This window comes from Ostrea edulis, chromosome 10 (genome assembly GCF_947568905.1).
Source record: "Ostrea edulis chromosome 10, xbOstEdul1.1, whole genome shotgun sequence".
In the NCBI taxonomy this organism is placed as follows: domain Eukaryota; kingdom Metazoa; phylum Mollusca; class Bivalvia; order Ostreida; family Ostreidae; genus Ostrea; species Ostrea edulis.
In genome coordinates, this window is record NC_079173.1 from 3,721,842 (window position 1) to 3,745,047 (window position 23,206).

Here is a 23,206-nt window from a genome sequence, read left to right on the forward strand (position 1 = left end):
GAAAAGTGAAGATAACTAACTGTCATCAATCTTATAGAGAATACAAGGGTGCCTCCGTGGCCGAGTGGTTAGTGCATTGCGCTCAAAATCACGCAGCCTCTCACCTCTGTCGGCGCGGGTTCGAATCCCGCTCGCGCCGGTAAGTAAGAAAGTTTCCCATTTTACTTTCGGAAGGTCGGTGGTCTCTTCCCAGGTACATTGTATCCGGGTTCTCTCTTTCACCAATAAAAACTGGGTTCCACCAGATAACTGAAAAATTGTTGAGTGTGGCGAAAAATAAATCAATCATATGAAGAATACAAAATTAGGAGTAGGGCAAACATGGACCCCTGGATACATCAGAGGTGGGACCAGGTGCCTGGGAGGAGTAAGCATCCCGTGTGGATCGGTCACACCCGCCGTGAGCCCTATATCTTGATGAGGTGAAAGGAGTAATCCGTAGTCAAAATAACAATCTAAAGAACGGCTTAACAATTAGTATGAAAAAGCATTTAGACCTAATGATAGGTATTTTTAAATCAAATTGTTATAACGACCATAGAATAGAGACTGTTGAAACCCCTGTAACATCAACTTATTTGTCAATAGCCTACCTTGATTTAAAAACTTATCATACGCAGAACATGCTTGTGCGTATCGAATCAGTTGAGAGATATAAACATCAGATGTAGGTGGTAATGGAACAGGTGTACATTGCTACATAAATGTGGGAAGTTGACATTGGAGAAGCTGAAGTCATCCCATTTCTCACAAAGTTGAGTTATCTCAAATCACACCGATTTACGTTTAGTGAAACGGTAATCCAAGAAGTGAAAGAATCTATTAACAACCATGGCTCGTATTTGTAACTGTTTTACTTATATCTCTACAACCATATTTTATTTTAGTTGACAGCTTTTCCTTTCATTTTATTTGTAGTATACATTTTGTACATGTACCGAAGTATCAATATTTTTTAATATTAAAATTCAACATAAATATTGAGACTGTTCCTTTAAATTAAGTTTTAAAAAAAATAAATGAAAAAAAGAAGTGTATATCTCGATTTTTCAATCAAGGCACATTTACTGAATTTCCATGCCACACACATTATTCTGAAGAAATTCACACCATATAGATTCTAAAGTTATAATTTTTTTAAAGCACTTGAAAATTCTACAATTCATAACTCAGAATTTCGGTAATTTACCAAAAAAAGATAACCAATCCAAGGGATGTACATTACTACAAACCACTATTTACTCTGGAAGGATCCGTTGCATTCTGGCACCAGGGGGCGCATTACGCAAGCTTCATTTCCGCCGCTGCCAACTTTAGTCTCTGCATCATGTGATTGTTTGTATAAAGTTTAACGTACCTCTATGAATTTTTCCCTCATATGGAGACGTCACCAATACCGGTGAAGGGCTTTAGATTTAGGCCTATACTCGGCGCTTATGGCCATTGAGCAGTGAGGGTACTGTGACAAGGGACATCCGTTTTAAGGTCATCTCCAAGGACCCGTGATATTCACACCTGATGCCGAGCGTTTGGCGATGGAACTGTCACTACATGTGTTAACGACTTAGACTGTCGCGGCCGGGATTCGAACCCCGACCTTCCGCATGCGGGGCAAACACTCTACTTTCTAGACCACCGCGGCGGTACTCCTGCATAATGTGACAATTTTATCATATATATATATTATAGATAGAAATGGTGGATAAAAAGCAAGAAAAGGTAAAGATAATGTACAGCGATCAAGTTCATAACTACTACATGTATAAACCGACACGATGGTCTAGAGGTAGAGCGTTCGCCGCGCATGCGGAAGGTCGGGATTCGAATTCCAACCGCGACAAACCTAAGTCGTTAAAACAGGTAGTGACAGTTCCATCGTAAAACACTCGACAGCAGGTGCAAATGCCACGGGTCCTCAAAAATGACCTTAAAACGGATGACCTGTGTCACAGTAGGTGTGGCACGCTAAAAAAAACTCCTTACTGTGGTTGTAAGCTCCGAGCAAAGGCCTAAATATGAAGCCCTTCGCCGGTCTAGGTGACGTCTCTATATGAAAAATTCTCGAGACATTAAATTAGATACAACCAAGACTACATGTATAAGAAATACAAAATTAAGAGTTGGGCAAACACGGATTCCTGGATATACCAGAGATGGAATCAGGTGCTTAGGAGGAATAAGTATCCCCTGTCGACTGGTCACACCCACCACGAGTCCTACACCTCGATCAGGTAAACGGCAGTGTAACGAACGGCCTAACAATTGGTATGAAATAGCATCTGACCCAATGACAGGTTGTATTGACAAACTAGATCGTTATAAAGACCATACATTTTGGAAAATGTTGACTTTAAACAAGACTGTTGAAACCCTGTAACATCGATTTGTTGGCGAGTAGCCTGCTTCGATTCAAAACGTGATCATACAAAGAACAAGCTCTTGCATATCGAATCAGCTGAGAGACCTACATGTAAAACACCATATGCAGGTTATAATGGAATATAATAATAATAATAATAATTGGTTTTATATAGCGCCTTTTCCAGCATATGCTGCTCAAAGCACTTTACAATAATCAATGTACATTATTACCCCGGCAGACCTTATATCAATCTAGAACTTTCTCAACCTCCTAGGAAGCATACAGTGCAAGCTGCCATTACAAGCGCTAGAGAACTAACATTCTAAAAATATCTTTCATTGTCTATAACCAGGTACCCCTTTTACACTTGGGTGGAGTGAGGAAATTCATGTAAAGTGCCTTTCCCAAGGACACAACATCAGCCCTGCCGCGGCTAGGACTCGAACCCATGACCTTTCGGTCGAGAGTCTGACGGCCTAACCACTCGGCCACCGACGCCACAATATTGCTACAAAAATATGGGAAGTTGACAATGGAGAAGCTAAGTCGTCTCATTTGTCATAAAGTTGTTAGTTTGCTGTCATTATAGCATCTTTGTTCATTAAAATATCTAAGTATGAAGTAGATGTGGAAGACTCTGTGGTGTCATTTATTTTGAGTTCATTTAGATGTATTGAATCAACATGTGAATGAAAATGATTATTGTTTTAAACACATCTTTAAATATATCGGAGTCAATGGGACAAATGAATGAGTTACATGTACCATACAGTTGTAGATTTCGAAACTTCACAAACAACAGAAATACATTGCAGGATTCAGTACATGTTCTCCAAAACCATATCTTTACTCCTCACAAAAATAGTTCTCCAAAACCATATCTTTAATCCTCACAAAATATCAACTGCTGTGAAGGCGTTTCAGATGCATTGTGCCACATATGCAAGAAAAGTGGTATGAATCAAAATGTGGATTCTCAAAATTAAAAAAAAAACTTGTAATAAACTTGTAATTAACATAGGCATAGTGACATAAATGTTGGCTGCATAATCCGAGACATGTAAAATGTCAGTTTTACCAACTGATTTACAGTATTTGGGTAATCTTAGCTTTGCTGCATAGCACAATCTCATTATACACCTATCAACAGTTTGTTCATCAAGGACAAAGGAAGATACACTTGTATGTAATAAATGTTATTTATTTGATTCTGGAATTAAAATCACAATTCTGCATATTGATGCCAGCACTTATAATAAAGCCAGTCTGATCCTGCTGGCTGTTGGTTGCACTACCTGCTGGCTGTTGGTTGCACTACCTGCTGGCTGTTGGTTGCACTACCTGCTGGCTGTTGGTTGCACTACCTGCTGGCTGTTGGTTGCACTACCCCCTTACAGTTACATAACATGTGTATATTTACCTCTCAATCACACGTACGTAATACAGAATATTTCAATAAAATACTTACAAGCTTTCGAGTTTAACTATGTACACTATATACATGTGTAAAAGGTATCAAATTCTATATTTTCTAGTAGTTGTATTTATTATTTTGATAAAAAGCAAAGTCACATTCACTTTCTCAAGTACATAATCGCCATACTTCAAAAGCTAATTTCGGTGTTATAAGGGCGGATATCAGGGATGACAGTAAGTTAACACTGTGATTGTCTAAAAGCTCCATACCAGAAATATAGTCTATATCACTCCCCGAATGTTCAACAACGCATCCTCGCCTCCTATCATATCCTGTAAAACAAATCACAACGAAATAAAACTCTTATCATTTTAAGAATGCTTAACTCAGACACATATTTGTTCTGTTGTCACATGTTTTTAACACTTAACTGAGTCACATATTTGTTCTGTTGTCACACATATTTAACTCTTAACTGAGTCACATATTTGTTCTGTTGTCACGTGTCTTTAACACTTAACTGTGTCACGTGTCTTTAACACTTAACTGAGTCACATATATATCCTGTTGTCACGTATCTTTAACACTTAACTGAGTCACATATTTGTTCTGTTGTCACGTGTCTTTAACACTTAACTGAGTCACATATATATCCTGTTGTCACGTGTCTTTAACACTTAACTGAGTCACATATTTGTCCTGTTGTCACGTGTCTTTAACACTTAACTGAGTCACATATTTGTTCTGTTGTCACGCATCTATAACACTTAACTGAGTCACATATTTGTTCTGTTGTCACGCGTCTATAACACTTAACTGAGTCACATATTTGTTCTGTTGTAACACGTCTTTAACACTTAACTGAGTCACATATTTGTTCTGTTTTCACGCGTCTATAACACTTAACTGAGTCACATATTTGTTCTGTTGTCACGTATCTTTAACACTTAACTGAGTCACATATTTGTTATGTTGTCACGTGTCTTTAACACTTAACTGAGTCACATATTTGTCCTGTTGTCACGTGTCTTTAACACTTAACTGAGTCACATATTTGTTCTGTTGTCACGCGTCTATAACACTTAACTGAGTCACATATTTGTTCTGTTGTCACGCGTCTATAACACTTAACTGAGTCACATATTTGTTCTGTTGTAACACGTCTTTAACACTTAACTGAGTCACATATTTGTTCTGTTGTCACGCGTCTATAACACTTAACTGAGTCACATATTTGTTCTGTTGTCACGTATCTTTAACACTTAACTGAGTCACATATTTGTTCTGTTGTCATGCGTCTTTAACACTTAACTGAGTCACATATTTGTTCTGTTGTCACGTGTCTTTAACACTTAACTGAGTCACATATTTGTTCTGTTTTTATACGTCTTTAACACTTAACTGAGTCACATATTTGTTCTGTTGTCACGCGTCTTTAACACTTAACTGAGTCACATATTTGTTCTGTTGTAACACGTATTTAACACTTAACTGAGTCACATATTTGTTCTGTTGTAACACGTCTTTAACACTTAACTGAGTCACATATTTGTTCTGTTGTAACACGTCTTTAACACTTAACTGAGTCACATATTTGTCCTGTTGTAACACGTCTTTAACACTTAACTGAGTCACATATTTGTACTGTTGTCACGCGTCTATAACACTTAACTGACTCACATATTTGTACTGTTGTCACGCGTCTATAACACTTAACTGAGTCACATATTTGTCCTGTTGTCACATGTTTTTGACACTTAACTGAGTCACATATTTGTTATGTTGTCACATGTTTTTAACACTTATCTGAGTCACATATTTGTTCTGTTGTCACATGTTTTTAACACTTAACTGAGTCACATATTTGTTCTGTTGTCACATGTTTTTAACACTTAACTGAGTCACATATTTGTTATGTTGTCATGCGTCTTTAACACTTAACTGAGTCACATATTTGTTCTGTTGTCACGTGTTTTTAACACTTAACTGAGTCACATATTTGTTATGTTGTCACGCGTCTTTAACACTTAACTGTCGAGTCACATATTTGTCCTGTTGTCACGCGTCTATAACACTTAACTGTCGAGTCACATATTTGTCCTGTTGTCACGCGTCTATAACACTTAACTGTCGAGTCACATATTTGTACTGTTGTCACGCGTCTATAACACTTAACTGTTGAGTCACATATTTGTTATGTTGTCACGCGTCTTTAACACTTAACTGTCGAGTCACATATTTGTCCTGTTGTCACGCGTCTATAACACTTAACTGTCGAGTCACATATTTGTCCTGTTGTCACGCGTCTATAACACTTAACTGAGTCACATATTTGTTCTGTTGTCACGCGTCTATAACACTTAACTGAGTCACAAATTTGTTCTGTTGTAACACGTCTTTAACACTTAACTGAGTCACATATTTGTTCTGTTGTCACGCGTCTATAACACTTAACTGTTGAGTCACATATTTGTTCTGTCGTCACTCGTCTTTAACACTTAACTGTCGAGTCACATATTTGTCCTGTTGTCACGCGTCTATAACACTTAACTGTCGAGTCACATATTTGTCCTGTTGTCACGCGTCTATAACACTTAACTGAGTCACATATGTGTTCTGTTGTCACGCATCTATAACACTTAACTGAGTCACATATTTGTTCTGTTGTAACACGTCTTTAACACTTAACTGAGTCACATATTTGTCCTGTTGTCACGCGTCTATAACACTTAACTGTTGAGTCACATATTTGTTCTGTTGTCACTCGTCTTTAACACTTAACTGTTGAGTCAGATATTTGTCCTGTTGTCACGCGTCTATAACACTTAACTGTCGAGTCACATATTTGTCCTGTTGTCATGCGTCTATAACACTTAACTGTCGAGTCACATATTTGTCCTGTTGTCACGCGTCTATAACACTTAACTGAGTCACATATTTGTTCTGTTGTCACGCGTCTATAACACTTAACTGAGTCACATATTTGTTCTGTTGTCACGCGTCTATAACACTTAACTGTCGAGTCACATATTTGTCCTGTTGTCACGCGTCTATAACACTTAACTGAGTCACATATTTGTTCTGTTGTCACGCGTCTATAACACTTAACTGAGTCACATATTTGTTCTGTTGTCACGCGTCTATAACACTTAACTGAGTCACATATTTGTTCTGTTGTCACGCGTCTATAACACTTAACTGTCGAGTCACATATTTGTCCTGTTGTCACGCGTCTATAACACTTAACTGAGTCACATATTTGTTCTGTTGTCACGCGTCTATAACACTTAACTGAGTCACATATTTGTTCTGTTGTCACGCGTCTATAACACTTAATTGTCGAGTCACATATTTGTCCTGTTGTCACGCGTCTATAACACTTAACTGAGTCACATATTTGTTCTCTTGTCACGCGTCTTTAACACTTAACTGAGTCACATATTTGTTCTGTTGTAACACGTCTTTAACACTTAACTGTCGAGTCACATATTTGTTCTGTTGTCACGCGTCTTTAACACTTAACTGAGTCACATATTTGTTCTGTTGTAACACGTCTTTAACACTTAACTGTCGAGTCACATATTTATCCTGTTGTAACACGTCTTTAACACTTAACTGAGTCACATATTTGTACTGTTGTCACGCGTCTATAACACTTAACTGACTCACATTTGTACTGTTGTCACGCGTCTATAACACTTAACTGAGTCACATATTTGTTCTGTTGTCACATGTTTTTGACACTTAACTGAGTCACATATTTGTTATGTTGTCACATGTTTTTAACACTTAACTGAGTCACATATTTGTTCTGTTGTCACATGTTTTTAACACTTAACTGAGTCACATATTTGTTCTGTTGTCACATGTTTTTAACACTTAACTGAGTCACATATTTGTTATGTTGTCATGCGTCTTTAACACTTAACTGAGTCACATATTTGTTCTGTTGTCACGTGTTTTTAACACTTAACTGAGTCACATATTTGTCCTGTTGTCACACATCTTTAACACTTAACTGAGACACATATTTGTTCTGTTGTAACACGTATTTAACACTTAACTGAGTCACATATTTGTTCTGTTGTCACGTGTTTTTAACACTTAACTGAGTCACATATTTGTTATGTTGTCACGCGTCTTTAACACTTAACTGTCGAGTCACATATTTGTCCTGTTGTCACGCGTCTATAACACTTAACTGTCGAGTCACATATTTGTCCTGTTGTCACGCGTCTATAACACTTAACTGTCGAGTCACATATTTGTCCTGTTGTCACGCGTCTATAACACTTAACTGTCGAGTGACATATTTGTCCTGTTGTCACGCGTCTATAACACTTAACTGTTGAGTCACATATTTGTTATGTTGTCACGCGTCTTTAACACTTAACTGTCGAGTCACATATTTGTCCTGTTGTCACGCGTCTATAACACTTAACTGTCGAGTCACATATTTGTCCTGTTGTCACGCGTCTATAACACTTAACTGAGTCACATATGTGTTCTGTTGTCACGCGTCTATAACACTTAACTGAGTCACATATTTGTTCTGTTGTAACACGTCTTTAACACTTAACTGAGTCACATATTTGTCCTGTTGTCACGCGTCTATAACACTTAACTGTTGAGTCACATATTTGTCCTGTTGTCACGCGTCTATAACACTTAACTGTTGAGTCACATATTTGTCCTGTTGTCACGCGTCTATAACACTTAACTGTCGAGTCACATATTTGTCCTGTTGTCACGCGTCTATAACACTTAACTGAGTCACATATTTGTTCTGTTGTCACGCGTCTATAACACTTAACTGAGTCACATATTTGTTCTGTTGTCACGCGTCTATAACACTTAACTGTCGAGTCACATATTTGTCCTGTTGTCACGCGTCTATAACACTTAACTGAGTCACATATTTGTTCTGTTGTCACGCGTCTATAACACTTAACTGAGTCACATATTTGTTCTGTTGTCACGCATCTATAACACTTAACTGAGTCACATATTTGTTCTGTTGTCACGCGTCTATAACACTTAACTGTTGAGTCACATATTTGTCCTGTTGTCACGCGTCTATAACACTTAACTGAGTCACATATTTGTTCTGTTGTCACGCGTCTATAACACTTAACTGAGTCACATATTTGTTCTGTTGTCACGCGTCTATAACACTTAACTGAGTCACATATTTGTTCTGTTGTCACGCGTCTATAACACTTAACTGAGTCACATATTTGTTCTGTTGTCACGCGTCTATAACACTTAACTGTCGAGTCACATATTTGTCCTGTTGTCACGCGTCTATAACACTTAACTGAGTCACATATTTGTTCTGTTGTCACGCGTCTTTAACACTTAACTGAGTCACATATTTGTTCTGTTGTAACACGTATTTAACACTTAACTGAGTCACATATTTGTTCTGTTGTAACACGTCTTTAACACTTAACTGAGTCACATATTTGTTCTGTTGTAACACGTCTTTAACACTTAACTGAGTCACATATTTGTACTGTTGTAACACATCTTTAACACTTAACTGAGTCACATATTTGTACTGTTGTCACGCGTCTATAACACTTAACTGACTCACATATTTGTACTGTTGTCACGCGTCTATAACACTTAACTGAGTCACATATTTGTCCTGTTGTCACATGTTTTTGACACTTAACTGAGTCACATATTTGTTATGTTGTCACATGTTTTTAACACTTAACTGAGTCACATATTTGTTCTGTTGTCACATGTTTTTAACACTTAACTGAGTCACATATTTGTTCTGTTGTCACATGTTTTTAACACTTAACTGAGTCACATATTTGTTATGTTGTCATGCGTCTTTAACACTTAACTGAGTCACATATTTGTTCTGTTGTCACGTGTTTTTAACACTTAACTGAGTCACATATTTGTCCTGTTGTCACACATCTTTAACACTTAACTGAGACACATATTTGTTCTGTTGTAACACGTATTTAACACTTAACTGAGTCACATATTTGTTATGTTGTCACGCGTCTTTAACACTTAACTGTCGAGTCACATATTTGTCCTGTTGTCACGCGTCTATAACACTTAACTGTCGAGTCACATATTTGTCCTGTTGTCACGCGTCTATAACACTTAACTGTTGAGTCAGATATTTGTCCTGTTGTCACGCGTCTATAACACTTAACTGTCGAGTCACATATTTGTCCTGTTGTCACGCGTCTATAACACTTAACTGTCGAGTCACATATTTTTTCTGTTGTCACGCGTCTATAACACTTAACTGAGTCACATATTTGTTCTGTTGTCACGCGTCTATAACACTTAACTGAGTCACATATTTGTTCTGTTGTCACGCGTCTATAACACTTAACTGTCGAGTCACATATTTGTCCTGTTGTCACGCGTGTATAACACTTAACTGAGTCACATATTTGTTCTGTTGTCACGCGTCTATAACACTTAACTGAGTCACATATTTGTCCTGTTGTCACGCGTCTATAACACTTAACTGAGTCACATATTTGTTCTGTTGTCACGCGTCTATAACACTTAACTGAGTCACATATTTGTTCTGTTGTCACGCGTCTATAACACTTAACTGAGTCACATATTTGTTCTGTTGTCACGCGTCTATAACACTTAACTGAGTCACATATTTGTTCTGTTGTCACGCGTCTATAACACTTAACTGTCGAGTCACATATTTGTCCTGTTGTCACGCGTCTATAACACTTAACTGAGTCACATATTTGTCCTGTTGTCACGCGTCTATAACACTTAACTGAGTCACATATTTGTACTGTTGTCACACGTCTATAACACTTAACTGAGTCACATATTTGTACTGTTGTCACACGTCTATAACACTTAACTGAGTCACATATTTGTACTGTTGTCACACGTCTATAACACTTAACTGAGTCACATATTTGTTCTGTTGTCACGCGTCTATAACACTTAACTGTCGAGTCACATATTTGTACTGTTGTCACGCGTCTATAACACTTAACTGTCGAGTCACATATTTGTCCTGTTGATGAAGTGTATATATCATACGTCATTACAAAGTCATTCAGAGTGAATAATACATCTTCATACAATAAAAACATGATTAAAACGAACTTGCTTATAATGAATTGCAGCGAAATTATTGGATATAGAGAATGTTTATAATGAATAAAAATTGACTGTATCCAGCACCTATGCTTTACGCTTGTTGTATTATAATTACATTCTTTCAACATAAATGGGTTGTATATTGTTTAACTTTACCACTCATATGGAGACGTCACCACTGACGGTGAAGGACTGCAAAATTTAGGCCTATGCCTGGGCTTTATAGCCTTTGAGCAGGGAGGGTACTTTAATGTGCCACACCTTCTGTGACGACACAGGGCCTCGGTTTTTGCGATCTCATCCTAAGGACTGCCTCATTTAGTTACCTCTAATTACAACAAGCAAGGGGTACTGAGGACCTATTCTGACCCGGATCCTCATGAGAATCTGTTACTTGTAATAAAGAAGAAATAGGACAGAAAAAAGCAACACTATTTGCTCTGACTACAAACATAGCGGGGCATGAAAACAAAAGCAAAGCACAGAGTCTACTAAGAATCAAAAACATAAATGTCATCGATAATATTGTTGACCTGTCACCTAATTCTGTAGCTTTTGGTTCACATTGAAACAGCACTAATCTGCTGGAACACGACCGGATTATTAAAGCACCAGGTAGTCTTAGAGTGACTGGGTATGCAGCCACTTCTGGATACGAAGATTAAAATGTCGATTTGTTTACAGTGACAATGACAGACAGAGAAATAATAGCTTACACTGGTTCTCCGAGAGCAGAACAGGTGATGACGATACTTAAAATTTAATGAGATATGGTTATATTGTAAAATTGCTTACCTGAGTACTGAATTGTTGCTCCTAAGAACGAGTCTATGAATGAACCAATATATCCCATGAGGATCCCCACTAACAGAATGGGCCACTGAGGGGGGCCTTTGTTTAAAAACGATTCGCTGAGCAGAAAAATCTGAGTGAGATAAAAAGCCAAGCCTACAATTCCTCCTCCTAATACACTAAAAAAACTTCCTATCGCAGTTATGCCTCCATTCGTACCTGAAATTATATATATATGCAATAAAACACAATGCCAAAGCCATAATACATGTACATAAAGATTAATACACGTACATAAAGATTAATACACGTACATAAAGATTAATACATGCACGCAAATCAGTTATACCAAGCGGAGCTTGAACAGTCCAAATGCCGTCTGTGAAGCAAGGCTCTAAAGGTAACATGTATGTGAAAGGAAAACAAGAAATTGGCAAAAGAAAAGTGATAATATCTCCCTACTATAACTGAAAATTTGGTAAGCCAAAAGGGTGCGACCATTTTGTTCAACTATCGGTATCCTCTGCTGTCTCCACAGAAGGAGTTCTGCCCAATTAATTCATTAGTTCTTCCATCAGTTATTTGAGTTTTCAATATCATTGGCAAAAAATACAAGATTCTGACATGTGCAATTTATAATTTAAACCTTCAGTTTGTTCAAAATGAGTTGTAAAGAACAAGGTACGATATTGTATACATAAAAATTGGCCCCAAAATTTTCTCTATATAAAATGTCTGGAATTAACCTTAATCAGCGTTTTAAGAAAGTAAAATATATGCCAGGTATACTATGTCAAGAATGATATTCCTAAATGGATAGCATTGTGACATCATGAATAAGACATTTCCCACCTTTTTCTCAAAATAAGCCTGAAAACTATCAAATGTCATACATATTATTGCTCAGGAAAAGATGTGTGCATTTGTCAAGCAAATGAAAATGATATATATCGTGTATCATTTTAAGATGAAAAACATACTTCAATATGAATTTGCTCGACGCATGCGCTGTGTGTTTTCTGAAAGGAAAACCACCTGAATTTGTGGATATTTTCATTGAAAATGGCATTTTTGCAATTTTATGCCAACTTCTAGCTCTCATCATATGACACAAATCATTTTACTGATCAAACTGAGTGAATTTTGGGTTTGCTAATCTATTCCTTATTTGAATGCCAGGGTTTGAGCTCCAAGTGAACTCATCGATATTTTGGGCCAGATGACTTTAGAAACTGTACCTACTTCTTTAAAGTTTTTAGCAAATTGGATACGACGTCACAATTTACTGTTTACGTCAATCACACCTTAAATTTGTTGTATTAAATGAAGAGGCGGATCAAATGCCTAAAGTGTTGCAAGATGTAAAATACATTTTCATCACTCAAATCAAATGTATGGTAACATCTAAACAATTAAGTAATCTCAAACTGTAACATCACATGTAGCATCGCCTCAAACTGTAACATCACATGTAACATCGCCTCAAACTGTAACATCACATGTAACATCGCCTCAAACTGTAACATCACATGTAGCATCGCCTCAAACTGTAACATCACATGTAGGATCACCTCAAACTGTAACATCACATGTAACATCACCTCAAACTGTAACATCACATGTAACATCACCTCAAACTGTAACATCACATGTAACATCACCTCAAACTGTAACATCACATGTAGCATCGCCTCAAACTGTAACATCACATGTAGCATCGCCTCAAACTGTAACATCACATGTAGGATCACCTCAAACTGTAACATCACATGTAACATCGCCTCAAACTGTAACATCACATGTAACATCACCTCAAACTGTAACATCACATGTAGCATCGCCTCAAACTGTAACATCACATGTAGCATCGCCTCAAACTGTAACATCACATGTAGCATCGCCTCAAACTGTAACATCACATGTAGGATCACCTCAAACTGTAACATCACATGTAACATCACCTCAAACTGTAACATCATATGTAACATCACCTCAAACTGTAACATCACATGTAACATCGCCTCAAACTGTAACATCACATGTAACATCACCTCAAACTGTAACATCACATGTAGCATCGCCTCAAACTGTAACATCACATGTAACATCACCTCAAACTGTAACATCACATGTAGCATCGCCTCAAACTGTAACATCACATGTAGCATCGCCTCAAACTGTAACATCACATGTAGCATCGCCTCAAGTCTCCGTGAACCCTTTCTAGTTTTATATGAAGGCCAACACAAAAAATCTTTAATATTTGGATGTTACTGGGCATCAAGCACCAGAGGAATTTCATAAATAACTGTAAACATTCATTTTTAAGTGCGGAACTTATCTAAGTTAAGTCTGTGGTCACATAAACTCTGCGTAATTTTATACCAGCAGACTTTAAGTATGTAAGCTATTGATTTCATGTAAGCCACACAAAGTCAGTGGACTAGCTTTCATACCTGTAGACAAAACCAAAAATGATAATCCGTGAAATTATGACTCCCGAGTCCGTGAAATTCTATAAGCCTTCAGTATATATACAAGTGAGAGGATATTTCTATTTCTAATTTACCGTACTTTACTGCATGATTTTATGATCATCACTTAATTGGGATGCAACAATGACCATTTCATGCTTCGCTCCGTCCAGCGGTCACACTGTCACACAATTATTATATGAAATGTTTTTCAATGAAAAAAAGTCTTAATTAAGAAGTGTATATACATGTACAGTATATGTGTAGTGATTTTAAAATAATTTATCAAAGAATGTACACAGACACAGATAAATGGACATTGATTAATATAACTATAGATGCCCTTTGGCCAATAAATATCTACAATCTTTTTCTTTAGTTATAAAACTTCTCATTCTTTAACTCGTCCATTTTACTGACCATCCGATGAACTACAACACACAAACTCTGTTATTATCTGTACAGAGACTCACCTCGAGGGACTTTCTGAAAAGTTGTAATGAGTCTGGGTTCAGTATTCCTAGAAAACACAGAACCAAGCTCTGAGGAGAATGTGTCCCCGCATGAACAGGCAAGAGCTCCGAGGACGGCCATAGCTAGCCAGGATGGGGAATACTGATGAGAAAAGTCTATAATAACTTCCTTACACCCCACATGGAACATGTACTGCACGGCAAAGATTGCTGCGATACCACCATTGCACATGACTTGAACCCAATTCCTTTGACCACCTACAAGTAAAAGAAAAGCTGTATCCACGTCTTTGTGATTATCTTGGTATCAGGTGACTTATATCTGTCTAAAGCAGTTTCATCTTCTGAATTTTAATAAACTTAAACAATTTCTAACAGTGGTATTTTACTGAACATATAAACATAGAGATTGGTATGAATAGAAATTATAGAAGTTAAATTGCATATAATGATTTGTAAAATAATTTGCATTGATAAGAAATAAAGGCGTAAACTTTAATTGCTACCAACTTATCATTTTTGATTGTTGTGTTTGTGATGTCACAAAGACACATCAATGTAAACAAAGCATTGAAAATATTGTTTTGTTTAATGAATTATCATGTTAATTCAATGGACAAATTTCTGATTACAAAATATTTCTACATATATATTATTACTACAGTAACTTGATCCGAAGAGTCGGATCATGTCTCGTTGACAGGCGCGCATAATCAGATCACACGAGACGCGAAGCGTCAAGTTTGATCTGATAATCCGCGCCTGTCAACGAGACGTGATCCAACTCTTCGGATAAAGTTACGTAGTAATGATAAATTTATTACATTAACCCCTTCTGCATTTTAAATCCACATTTATAAGATGATAAATGTAATGCAAATTATCAAAAACACAGACATACCATGAAATTATGTTTTGTGTATGCAGTTTTGCTTTAATTTGTGACGCGGTCAATATTTTCCACAAAAAACGTTGCGTTGATGCATTGTGATGTCATTGTGACGGCATCAGTTTCAGAGAATACTGATACGAAATCAGAAAACCACAGTGTGGTGATCCGGAAAACCGAATAACACTCTGTGAAATCCACAGTATCAAAGAACGATGCATTGATGGGCATATAATAAATTTGAATATCAAAATTTATCACTCATATGGGGACCTCGATCACCATTGCCGGTGAAGGACTGCAAAATTTAGGCCTGTGCTCGGTGCTTATGGCCTTTGAGTAGTGAGGGATCTTTATCGTGCCACACCTGCTGTGACACGGTACCTTGATATATGACCATAATGACCCTGCGCCCTTGACTAGATTCCCTACATCTTGGGTTGCGAAATTCCCAATAATTTGGTACATTCTTTTCTGCTTTTCTTAAATATGTAGTTTTTATACTGTATCAACGAAATTAACGAAATCTTTCAAATGATAGAGATATTTAATAATTATGAACCTGGTATTAAAACCTCTGCCTGGGATCCGGAAATTTACCGGTACGACTTTGGTAACCAGGCTACCTGCTCCCTCTAAATATTCATTTACAGTCTTGTACTTTCAATTATCGTTATAATTATCAATTATGTATCAAAAGCATTAAGGGGATGTTATTTAAATTAACATCAACACTATATGCCAAGATTGGCACTGTCCTGAGCTCAGAACCTCTATCCCAGGGATCATGAAATTCACAATTTTCTGCTCTAAATGACTATACATATTTAGTTTTTCTTATACATGTGCCATTTTAGAAAAGAAGATTTTCGAAAATTGGTAAATTTTTGGCAGTATTTGCTCCATCCCCAGGGTGCAAGAGTCCTGAAATTTACAATTTATGTCCCCCTGTCTAAAAGATGCTTCCTACCAATTTTGAAAAGAATTGGAAGGGCAGTTATCAAGAAGAGTTCTGATACTCTATCACTTTGGAATAATCTTAGCATGCATATTTTCAGAAAAACATCAAAAAGAATTGGTTTTAATGTTAGTAATGTTATTTTTGGTGAAACGCCTCTCAGTTTGTGTAATAAAGTTGTTAATTTCATAATTCTGTATACCAAACAATATATTTTCAATTGTTCAAAACAAAACAAAATTCCTCATATTACTGGGCTGATACATTATCTTTCTTTCAAATTCAAAGTTGAAATATTTGTAGCAATTGAATCCTGTGAAGTTTTGAAATTTGACAGACTTTGGGAAAACTGGAAAACTATTTTTGGTCTGTAACCTAGAATAAAAAGTATTGAACCAATAATGCTGAATTAGTAGTGTGAAAGAGTGTGAGATGGTGTGAGAATGTATAAAATGATTAATATGTATCTTCATTACTATTACTGATGATTATGTGAATATGGAAAAAGAATAAATTATAAAAAAAAAAAAAAAAAAAGAAGAGTTGAAAAATTTCAATTGTTAACTCATAACGGACGATGATGGATGCAGACCATATTGCAATAGGTGTCCTGATTGAGTGACTCTGGTGACCTAAAAAGCTTATATACATATCTAACGGCTGAGCTAAATATCAAAATAGTTCAAGGCATTGTCTAAATTTAAAACAAACATGACATGTGAATATAGTTCTGATATTTCCAAACACCGACAAGCAATTCAAAGTGCATGATCAGAATGTGTGTGTTGTATATAACTGAATACTGTAGCTGAATATTTATAACTGAATACTGTAGTTGAATATTTATAACTGAATACTGTAGTTGAATATTTAAAACACCCAACATTTACTTACCATCCTTGTAGTTATGTTCCAGTTTTTTCTTCTGGTCAGCCTTGTACTTTGTGACCTTTGATCCCACGACAAAGAACGTAAAAAGAGATGCGAAAAAGCACAGATTGCTGATGGTGAGAATGAAGCCCACGACGAGACCTGCAACGATTTATTGCCGAATATTTATATTCATGTCTGATGCAAAACATACATTCACGTGCCTCTGTTAGGAAAGATCATCCTTACACTGATGTGTTTGTGAAACACTATGTCACCGGGGGCAACAAAGAAACATTAAACAAGGTCAGAAACTTTGGTACCAAATGAAAGATTTTGTCACAAGAAATGTACACATGAAATATAAGAGCTCTATTATTCACCATTCTAAAGTTATGAGCAAAGTTAAATTTAAATCTTTGAAATGAAGTCAAGGTCACAAGGTCAAAGATCATGGTATTAAGGTAGCTCCATCCTCATGTGGCTTATCAATATTAATGGTTAAAAGTGGAAAAACTTTATTAATTTCCACTCAATATAGTTTAATTTAATCTATAACCAAAGAAAATGTATATGTTGCCACCTTAGATGTCAGACATACAAAAACAGAAGTATACATCAACATCAGAAAATCACACATTTTCGGTAAACAGAATAATAAAAATAGATAAAAACTTGTTGAAATGAGAAAATTTGAATATCAACAGTTTTAAAAAACTGTTAATTCATAAATATGTATAGATTAATTGTGGATATTAGGGAAACCAATTAATGTTTAATAGACATCCAGTAGAGGAAATTCCAGCATAAGAGTTATTGCCCTAATTGACAACATATTCTAAATCATAGATAATTGATTATCTATGGTAAATATAAACTTTTTCAGTATTAATAGTTTACCAGATTTTTTTATTATATCCAGTGAATAAAATTCCTCTAAGAGATATATTTCTATCATGCACAAAGTTTAATTTATTGAGATTTTTGCAAAAACCTATGATATCACATGAGGATCGATCAACCTTAAATGAAAGGTCTCGTTCTAAGAAATTTATAATACATGACATCAAAACATAAACCGTGACATCACACACCACTCCTCTTGCCCTGGCCATGATCGATAAATTATATTCCATTTTACATTCATAGGCCTTATATCGCACACTGCATAATCTGCATTATTTAGAGAACCACAAGACTAGGATGAAACTGAGATAATCTAGTTAATCTCAGATCAATGAATTGTGACTTTGCAAAGTTCGTTAAAGACTGAATAGATGCCCCGGATTACAAGAAAGTGGAATGGTAAGACATTGTAGTTTTTTTTGTGGAAAATTTCCAAAAACTAGCCCAAGGTCAAATTCAAGGTCACAAGGTCCACAAATCCGGTATCATTAGAAAGGTCTTCGCACAAAAAAGCATTTGCTTAATATAAAAATAGTACCTCTTACGATTTCAAAGATATGGCTTATATTCAAATTTTCTAAGAGTAGGTCAAAGGTCAATGTTATGGTCACCAGGTCAAAGCTTTTGGTGTCAATGGAAGAGACTTGCCACACGGAATACACATACTAAATATGAAAGCTCTGTCTCTTATGGTGTAAAACATATGACAAACGTTAAAGTTTTTGTCACAGACAGACAGATGGACAGACAAAACAGGTCAAATACTATATGCCCCAGAATCTTGTGGACATACAAATCAAGGTGTATAACAATCTGAGATGTCAACTGTGATTACCTGCTGTAGATTTATCAGTCTTAAAACCTGGATTACCTGCTATTACACCAGATCGATCCAGACTTTTCCTCTTCAATCCCCAGCTTGCAATTCCAACTGGTGCCAATATGGCCATCATCCATCTTAACGGCGAGACCGGTACTGAGTCTACAGAATTAAATGAGGTGTTACACTGTACATCAATAGACACTATTAACCCTTTAAGATGGACCTATATCCACCAAAACATTGTGCAAGCAAAATACTCCTCCTAGGCACCTGATCCCACCTCTGGTATATCCAGGGGTCCATGTTTGCTCAACTCTCTATTTTGTATTGCTTATAGGAGTTATGAGATTGATCACTGTTCGTTATCTTCACTTTTCATGTTTTATTGGGAAAGTTTTAAGCTGGATTGCTACACCAAACTTTATTTCGATGAATTATTAAAGCAATCCAATATAATGTAAGATTATGAACACAGGCAATAATTTTATATGAATATTTTTGTGTTTCTTCTGGATTTTTAAATTATTCTATTTACAATTTCGAGCTTTTTAAAGTCCAGATTAGAGCATCTACCCAAGTCTTCTTGGCATGTTTTATTAGATTTATATAATATTGCATCAATCACAGCGAAATATGGATGCGAAAATCTATTATTTGCAAACAATTAAAACACATTTCTTTTCACGTTTGGTGCCGTGACCAGGATAAATGTAAAAGAAAGGGTTCGATTGCTGGTAGCCAGATAGCTAGGTTGGTAGAGAACAAGATTGGAGATTCAGGGGGTCCGGGTTCGAATCTCTCTCTGGTCTGTTGCAATTTCTCCCTTCCTGCTACATTTGGTGCCGTAGACCAGCCCCTGGAACTGACAGGTGAAAATGCCTGCCAGGGGATAAAGATCCTGGGTTGATGTCTTGTGAAGACAATTCAAGGAGGAAGGAATGTAGGAATTAGACCGGTTAGCATGGCCATATAGTTCAGTTGGTAGAGCACCTGACTAGACATTCAGGAGGCCCGGGTTCAAATCCCAGTCTGGTCTGTTGCATTTTCTCCCTTCCTGTCACAATTTGATTATACATATGCATTAATTAGATTAAGTGATTGAATTGTATATCATACGTAGCAAAATACCCAAGATAACCAGAAAATATTAACAAAATACTCTTAATTCATCTGAAAAGCAAATACTCATTGATTTAAAAATCAGGGGGTATAAATACTTTTTGTGGTAAAAATGTATTTAGAGCTCTGCAGTATAGACATTCATAAATCCCTTCTGACATGCACACATTGTCAATACAATCATTAAAATTTGTTGGATTATCTAATTTTTAACAGAAAAATAAAGAATTTCTGTTTGTCTGTGATAACAAAATTAAATCATTTAAAAAAAATTAACTAGATTGTTATACAAATGATTTCTGAAGGTTGTTTTGAAAAACAGTATTTTGTTTGAAATGTGTATGGATTGTTTTAGTTGGGTTTTTTTTTGGGGGGGGGGGGGTTTACCAAGGGGTGTAGTTTGTTTCACAGTTAAGGGTGCTGGAGTACAGGCGCTTGTTTCGGTTATGCCATTTAATGACACAAAGCTTACGACGTGCACTGTATATGAAACAATTGTCTGTGGGACGGAGCCGGAGGCTGAGAATAGCAGAATCTGAGAAATGTCACTTTTAAAATTAAACTGGATTTGTTAAAGAAAAACATTCTTACCATTATAAACGTAGCCATATACTATGGTACCAAGCCAGCAAATTAAACTGACAGGTGCAACTAACCCCAGTACTACCAGCCACATTGTTCTACTTTCACTTTGAGGTTTGTCTCGGGGTTCGGTGCGAAGGGTTTCGGTCCACGACAAGTTCGGCCCATCAAACTTTTTGTCCCCCTACCCGTGGAAGCTTGATTTAAACAAAAAATCATCAAGGTATAATTACTGTATATCATCTAAGATATTACTATAGCAAAAATTAATGAAAACGATAAATAAATAATTAAAAACACAAAGTTCTCAGAGAGGAAAACAAGGAAGGTTCTCTTTAGAGAAGTGGACAAGCATAGCTTACATCCATGTAATAGACAAGGAAGGTTCTCTTTAGAGAAGTGGACAAGCATGGATTACATCTAATAGAAACCAACTACTTCCAAATATTTGAAAATTTGTAAAAAAAAAAAAAAAAAAAAAAAAAACAACTCAATTACAATTCCATTTCTCAATCGCCCCATCCCCGTTACATAACCATGAGAAAGCAACTCCTGGGAATACCTTGAACGGCGAAGATAACGAACAGTGATCAATCTCATAACTCCTATAAGCAATACAAAATAGATAGATGGGCAAACACGGACCCCTGGACACACCAGAGGTGGAATCAGGTGCCTATAATAATAATAATAATATCCTTTATTTATACAGGATTGCACAATTAGTTGTATAAACTAGTTTACATTGTGGTCCTGTCTATAACATATATACATATCGAGAACATAATATATCAAAAAGCATGGAAATATCACAATTTATATACATACAGATAAGAACTAAATGAAAAGAGACAATAAACACACGAGTATCATTGAGGGTCAAAATAATGTTTTAGATAGGTTGATTTAAAAGATGTGGTAGTTGTACATTTTCTTATAAAATCTGGTAACGAGTTCCATAAAATTACTGCTGAAATGATAAAAGATCTTCTAAAATATTCTGTTTTGGTTCTTGTAACATAGATAAAATTTGTAGAGCTCTGTCTTGTATTTCTTGTGTTTACCTCATTCACAAATCTAAAAACATGTAAATACTCTGGAGTCATATGATGTAAAACTTTAAACATAAGAATAATTTTTCGATAAATAAAATAGTCAATCAAAGGCATCCATCTAAAATTTGATAGCATGCAAGAAGTTAGGAGGAGTAAACATCGATATCCCCTGTTGAAGTGTGGAGTCGGTTTTATCTCCAGGAAAGTGTCAGCGAATTGTTTTTACTGACTAATGTCCAATCAGAAAACAGTGGGCGGAGTCTAGTACAATATGATACAATATGACGTAATGACCCTGCAAACACGACCTTAGAAATGTACATGATACATTAATGTTTATATCGCAGTAAACGTCCTAATGTAATTAATATCTTCATAAGACATCTTTGAATAGTATTTTCTCAATATAGAAATAGCTTAATTATTTAACACTTGAGAATCTAATCTATAAGGTCATCTTTAAAAATATTAGAAATAAGCTATAGGCCTATTTCAAAAGTTAAAAATACATGTACGCTTAAGCATAATTATAATTTACTTATCAAATAGACTTTATGCCTTTTGATGTTTTATATCTTTACTACAAGTGTGTTGAGCTAATTGCTATAGGCCTAATAGAATTGAACGCAAATTGTAAGCTATAAGAAACTTGGCTAGAAATACTAAATGAATCTCCAGAATCATACCCAAATGCTGAAGATACAAAATCCAAATAGATTTCACAAGAATGAAGACAACCAGTGACACCGGACAAAATGTGTACACCCAAGAAAACAATCCAAACACGACCACCGGTCCAAGTCACGTGTCAGGATTTAACCAATAGATCACCGTAATTTTGGAAATACAAATGTAGTTCATTAAAGAAAATGTAAAATAACTTTATAATCAAACTTATTTGTAAAACTTTTATCAATGCATTAACTTGCATATATTTATCAATACTCAGAGATAAAATCCGAATTTTATGATTATGTACACGAAATTTTTGCTTTGCTACCAGAAAAATGGGGGGATTAACGTGATAGAAACGGTTATCAGGGGCGGACCCAGGAATTGCAGTTACGGGGGCGCCACTTTATGAGGCAGGAGACCCCCAACATCAGGGGGTCAGGGGGCTTCGCACCCAGAAGCTCATGGATTTTACAGATTTTATAGAGCTTAAGATATATCTTCTATTTAGTCATTTTATAAGGTGAAATTAATGAAATGACGCAAATTTTAAGGGTTTTTGGAAAAAAAATTAAGTTCTCCCAATAAAATAATTCAAGAAATCAAAAAAAAAAATTCATTCATTTCTTTGGGTATGGAAGAAATTACTGCTTCTTTTATCGTTTAGTACATTTTTCTAAACAAGATACCACGATTTACCT

General features: G+C 36.0%; 1 protein-coding gene across 4 annotated transcripts; it reads right to left on the minus strand.

The window, feature by feature from the left end:
• Positions 1-3,547: 3,547 nt before the first annotated feature.
• On the minus strand, positions 3,548-21,340 carry LOC125666574 (transmembrane protein 19-like). Of its 4 annotated transcripts, none has more exons than XR_007366758.2 (7): positions 20,788-21,340; positions 19,126-19,236; positions 17,373-17,510; positions 14,632-14,889; positions 11,688-11,903; positions 3,727-4,111; positions 3,548-3,634 (listed from the first exon to the last, which is right to left on the minus strand). XR_007366758.2 is itself a non-coding variant. In XM_048899752.2 (6 exons), the coding sequence occupies exons 1-6, from the start codon at positions 20,870-20,872 to the stop codon at positions 3,945-3,947; spliced, it is 975 nt and encodes a 324-aa protein (XP_048755709.1). In that variant the 5' UTR covers positions 20,873-21,340; the 3' UTR covers positions 3,548-3,944. The 4 variants fall into 4 exon arrangements, 2 of the variants coding, with proteins under 2 accessions (XP_048755709.1, XP_048755711.1); XR_007366756.2 differs by having other exon boundaries at positions 3,681-4,111; XM_048899752.2 differs by having other exon boundaries at positions 3,548-4,111.
• Positions 21,341-23,206: the final 1,866 nt, after the last annotated feature.

What these genes read in the sequence shown, in the direction of transcription:
- LOC125666574 (XM_048899752.2), bottom strand. Translation starts at nt 20,872, where the DNA reads ATGTGGCTGGTAGTACTGGGGTTAGTTGCACCTGTCAGTTTAATTTGC. An exon ending in TCGATCTGGTGTAATAGCAG is followed by an intron (nt 17,511 to 19,125) that starts GTAATCCAGGTT and finishes AAATCGTTGCAG; the next exon opens with GTCTCGTCGTGGGCTTCATT. An exon ending in AGCAACAATTCAGTACTCAG is followed by an intron (nt 4,112 to 11,687) that starts GTAAGCAATTTT and finishes TTTGTTTTACAG; the next exon opens with GATATGATAGGAGGCGAGGA.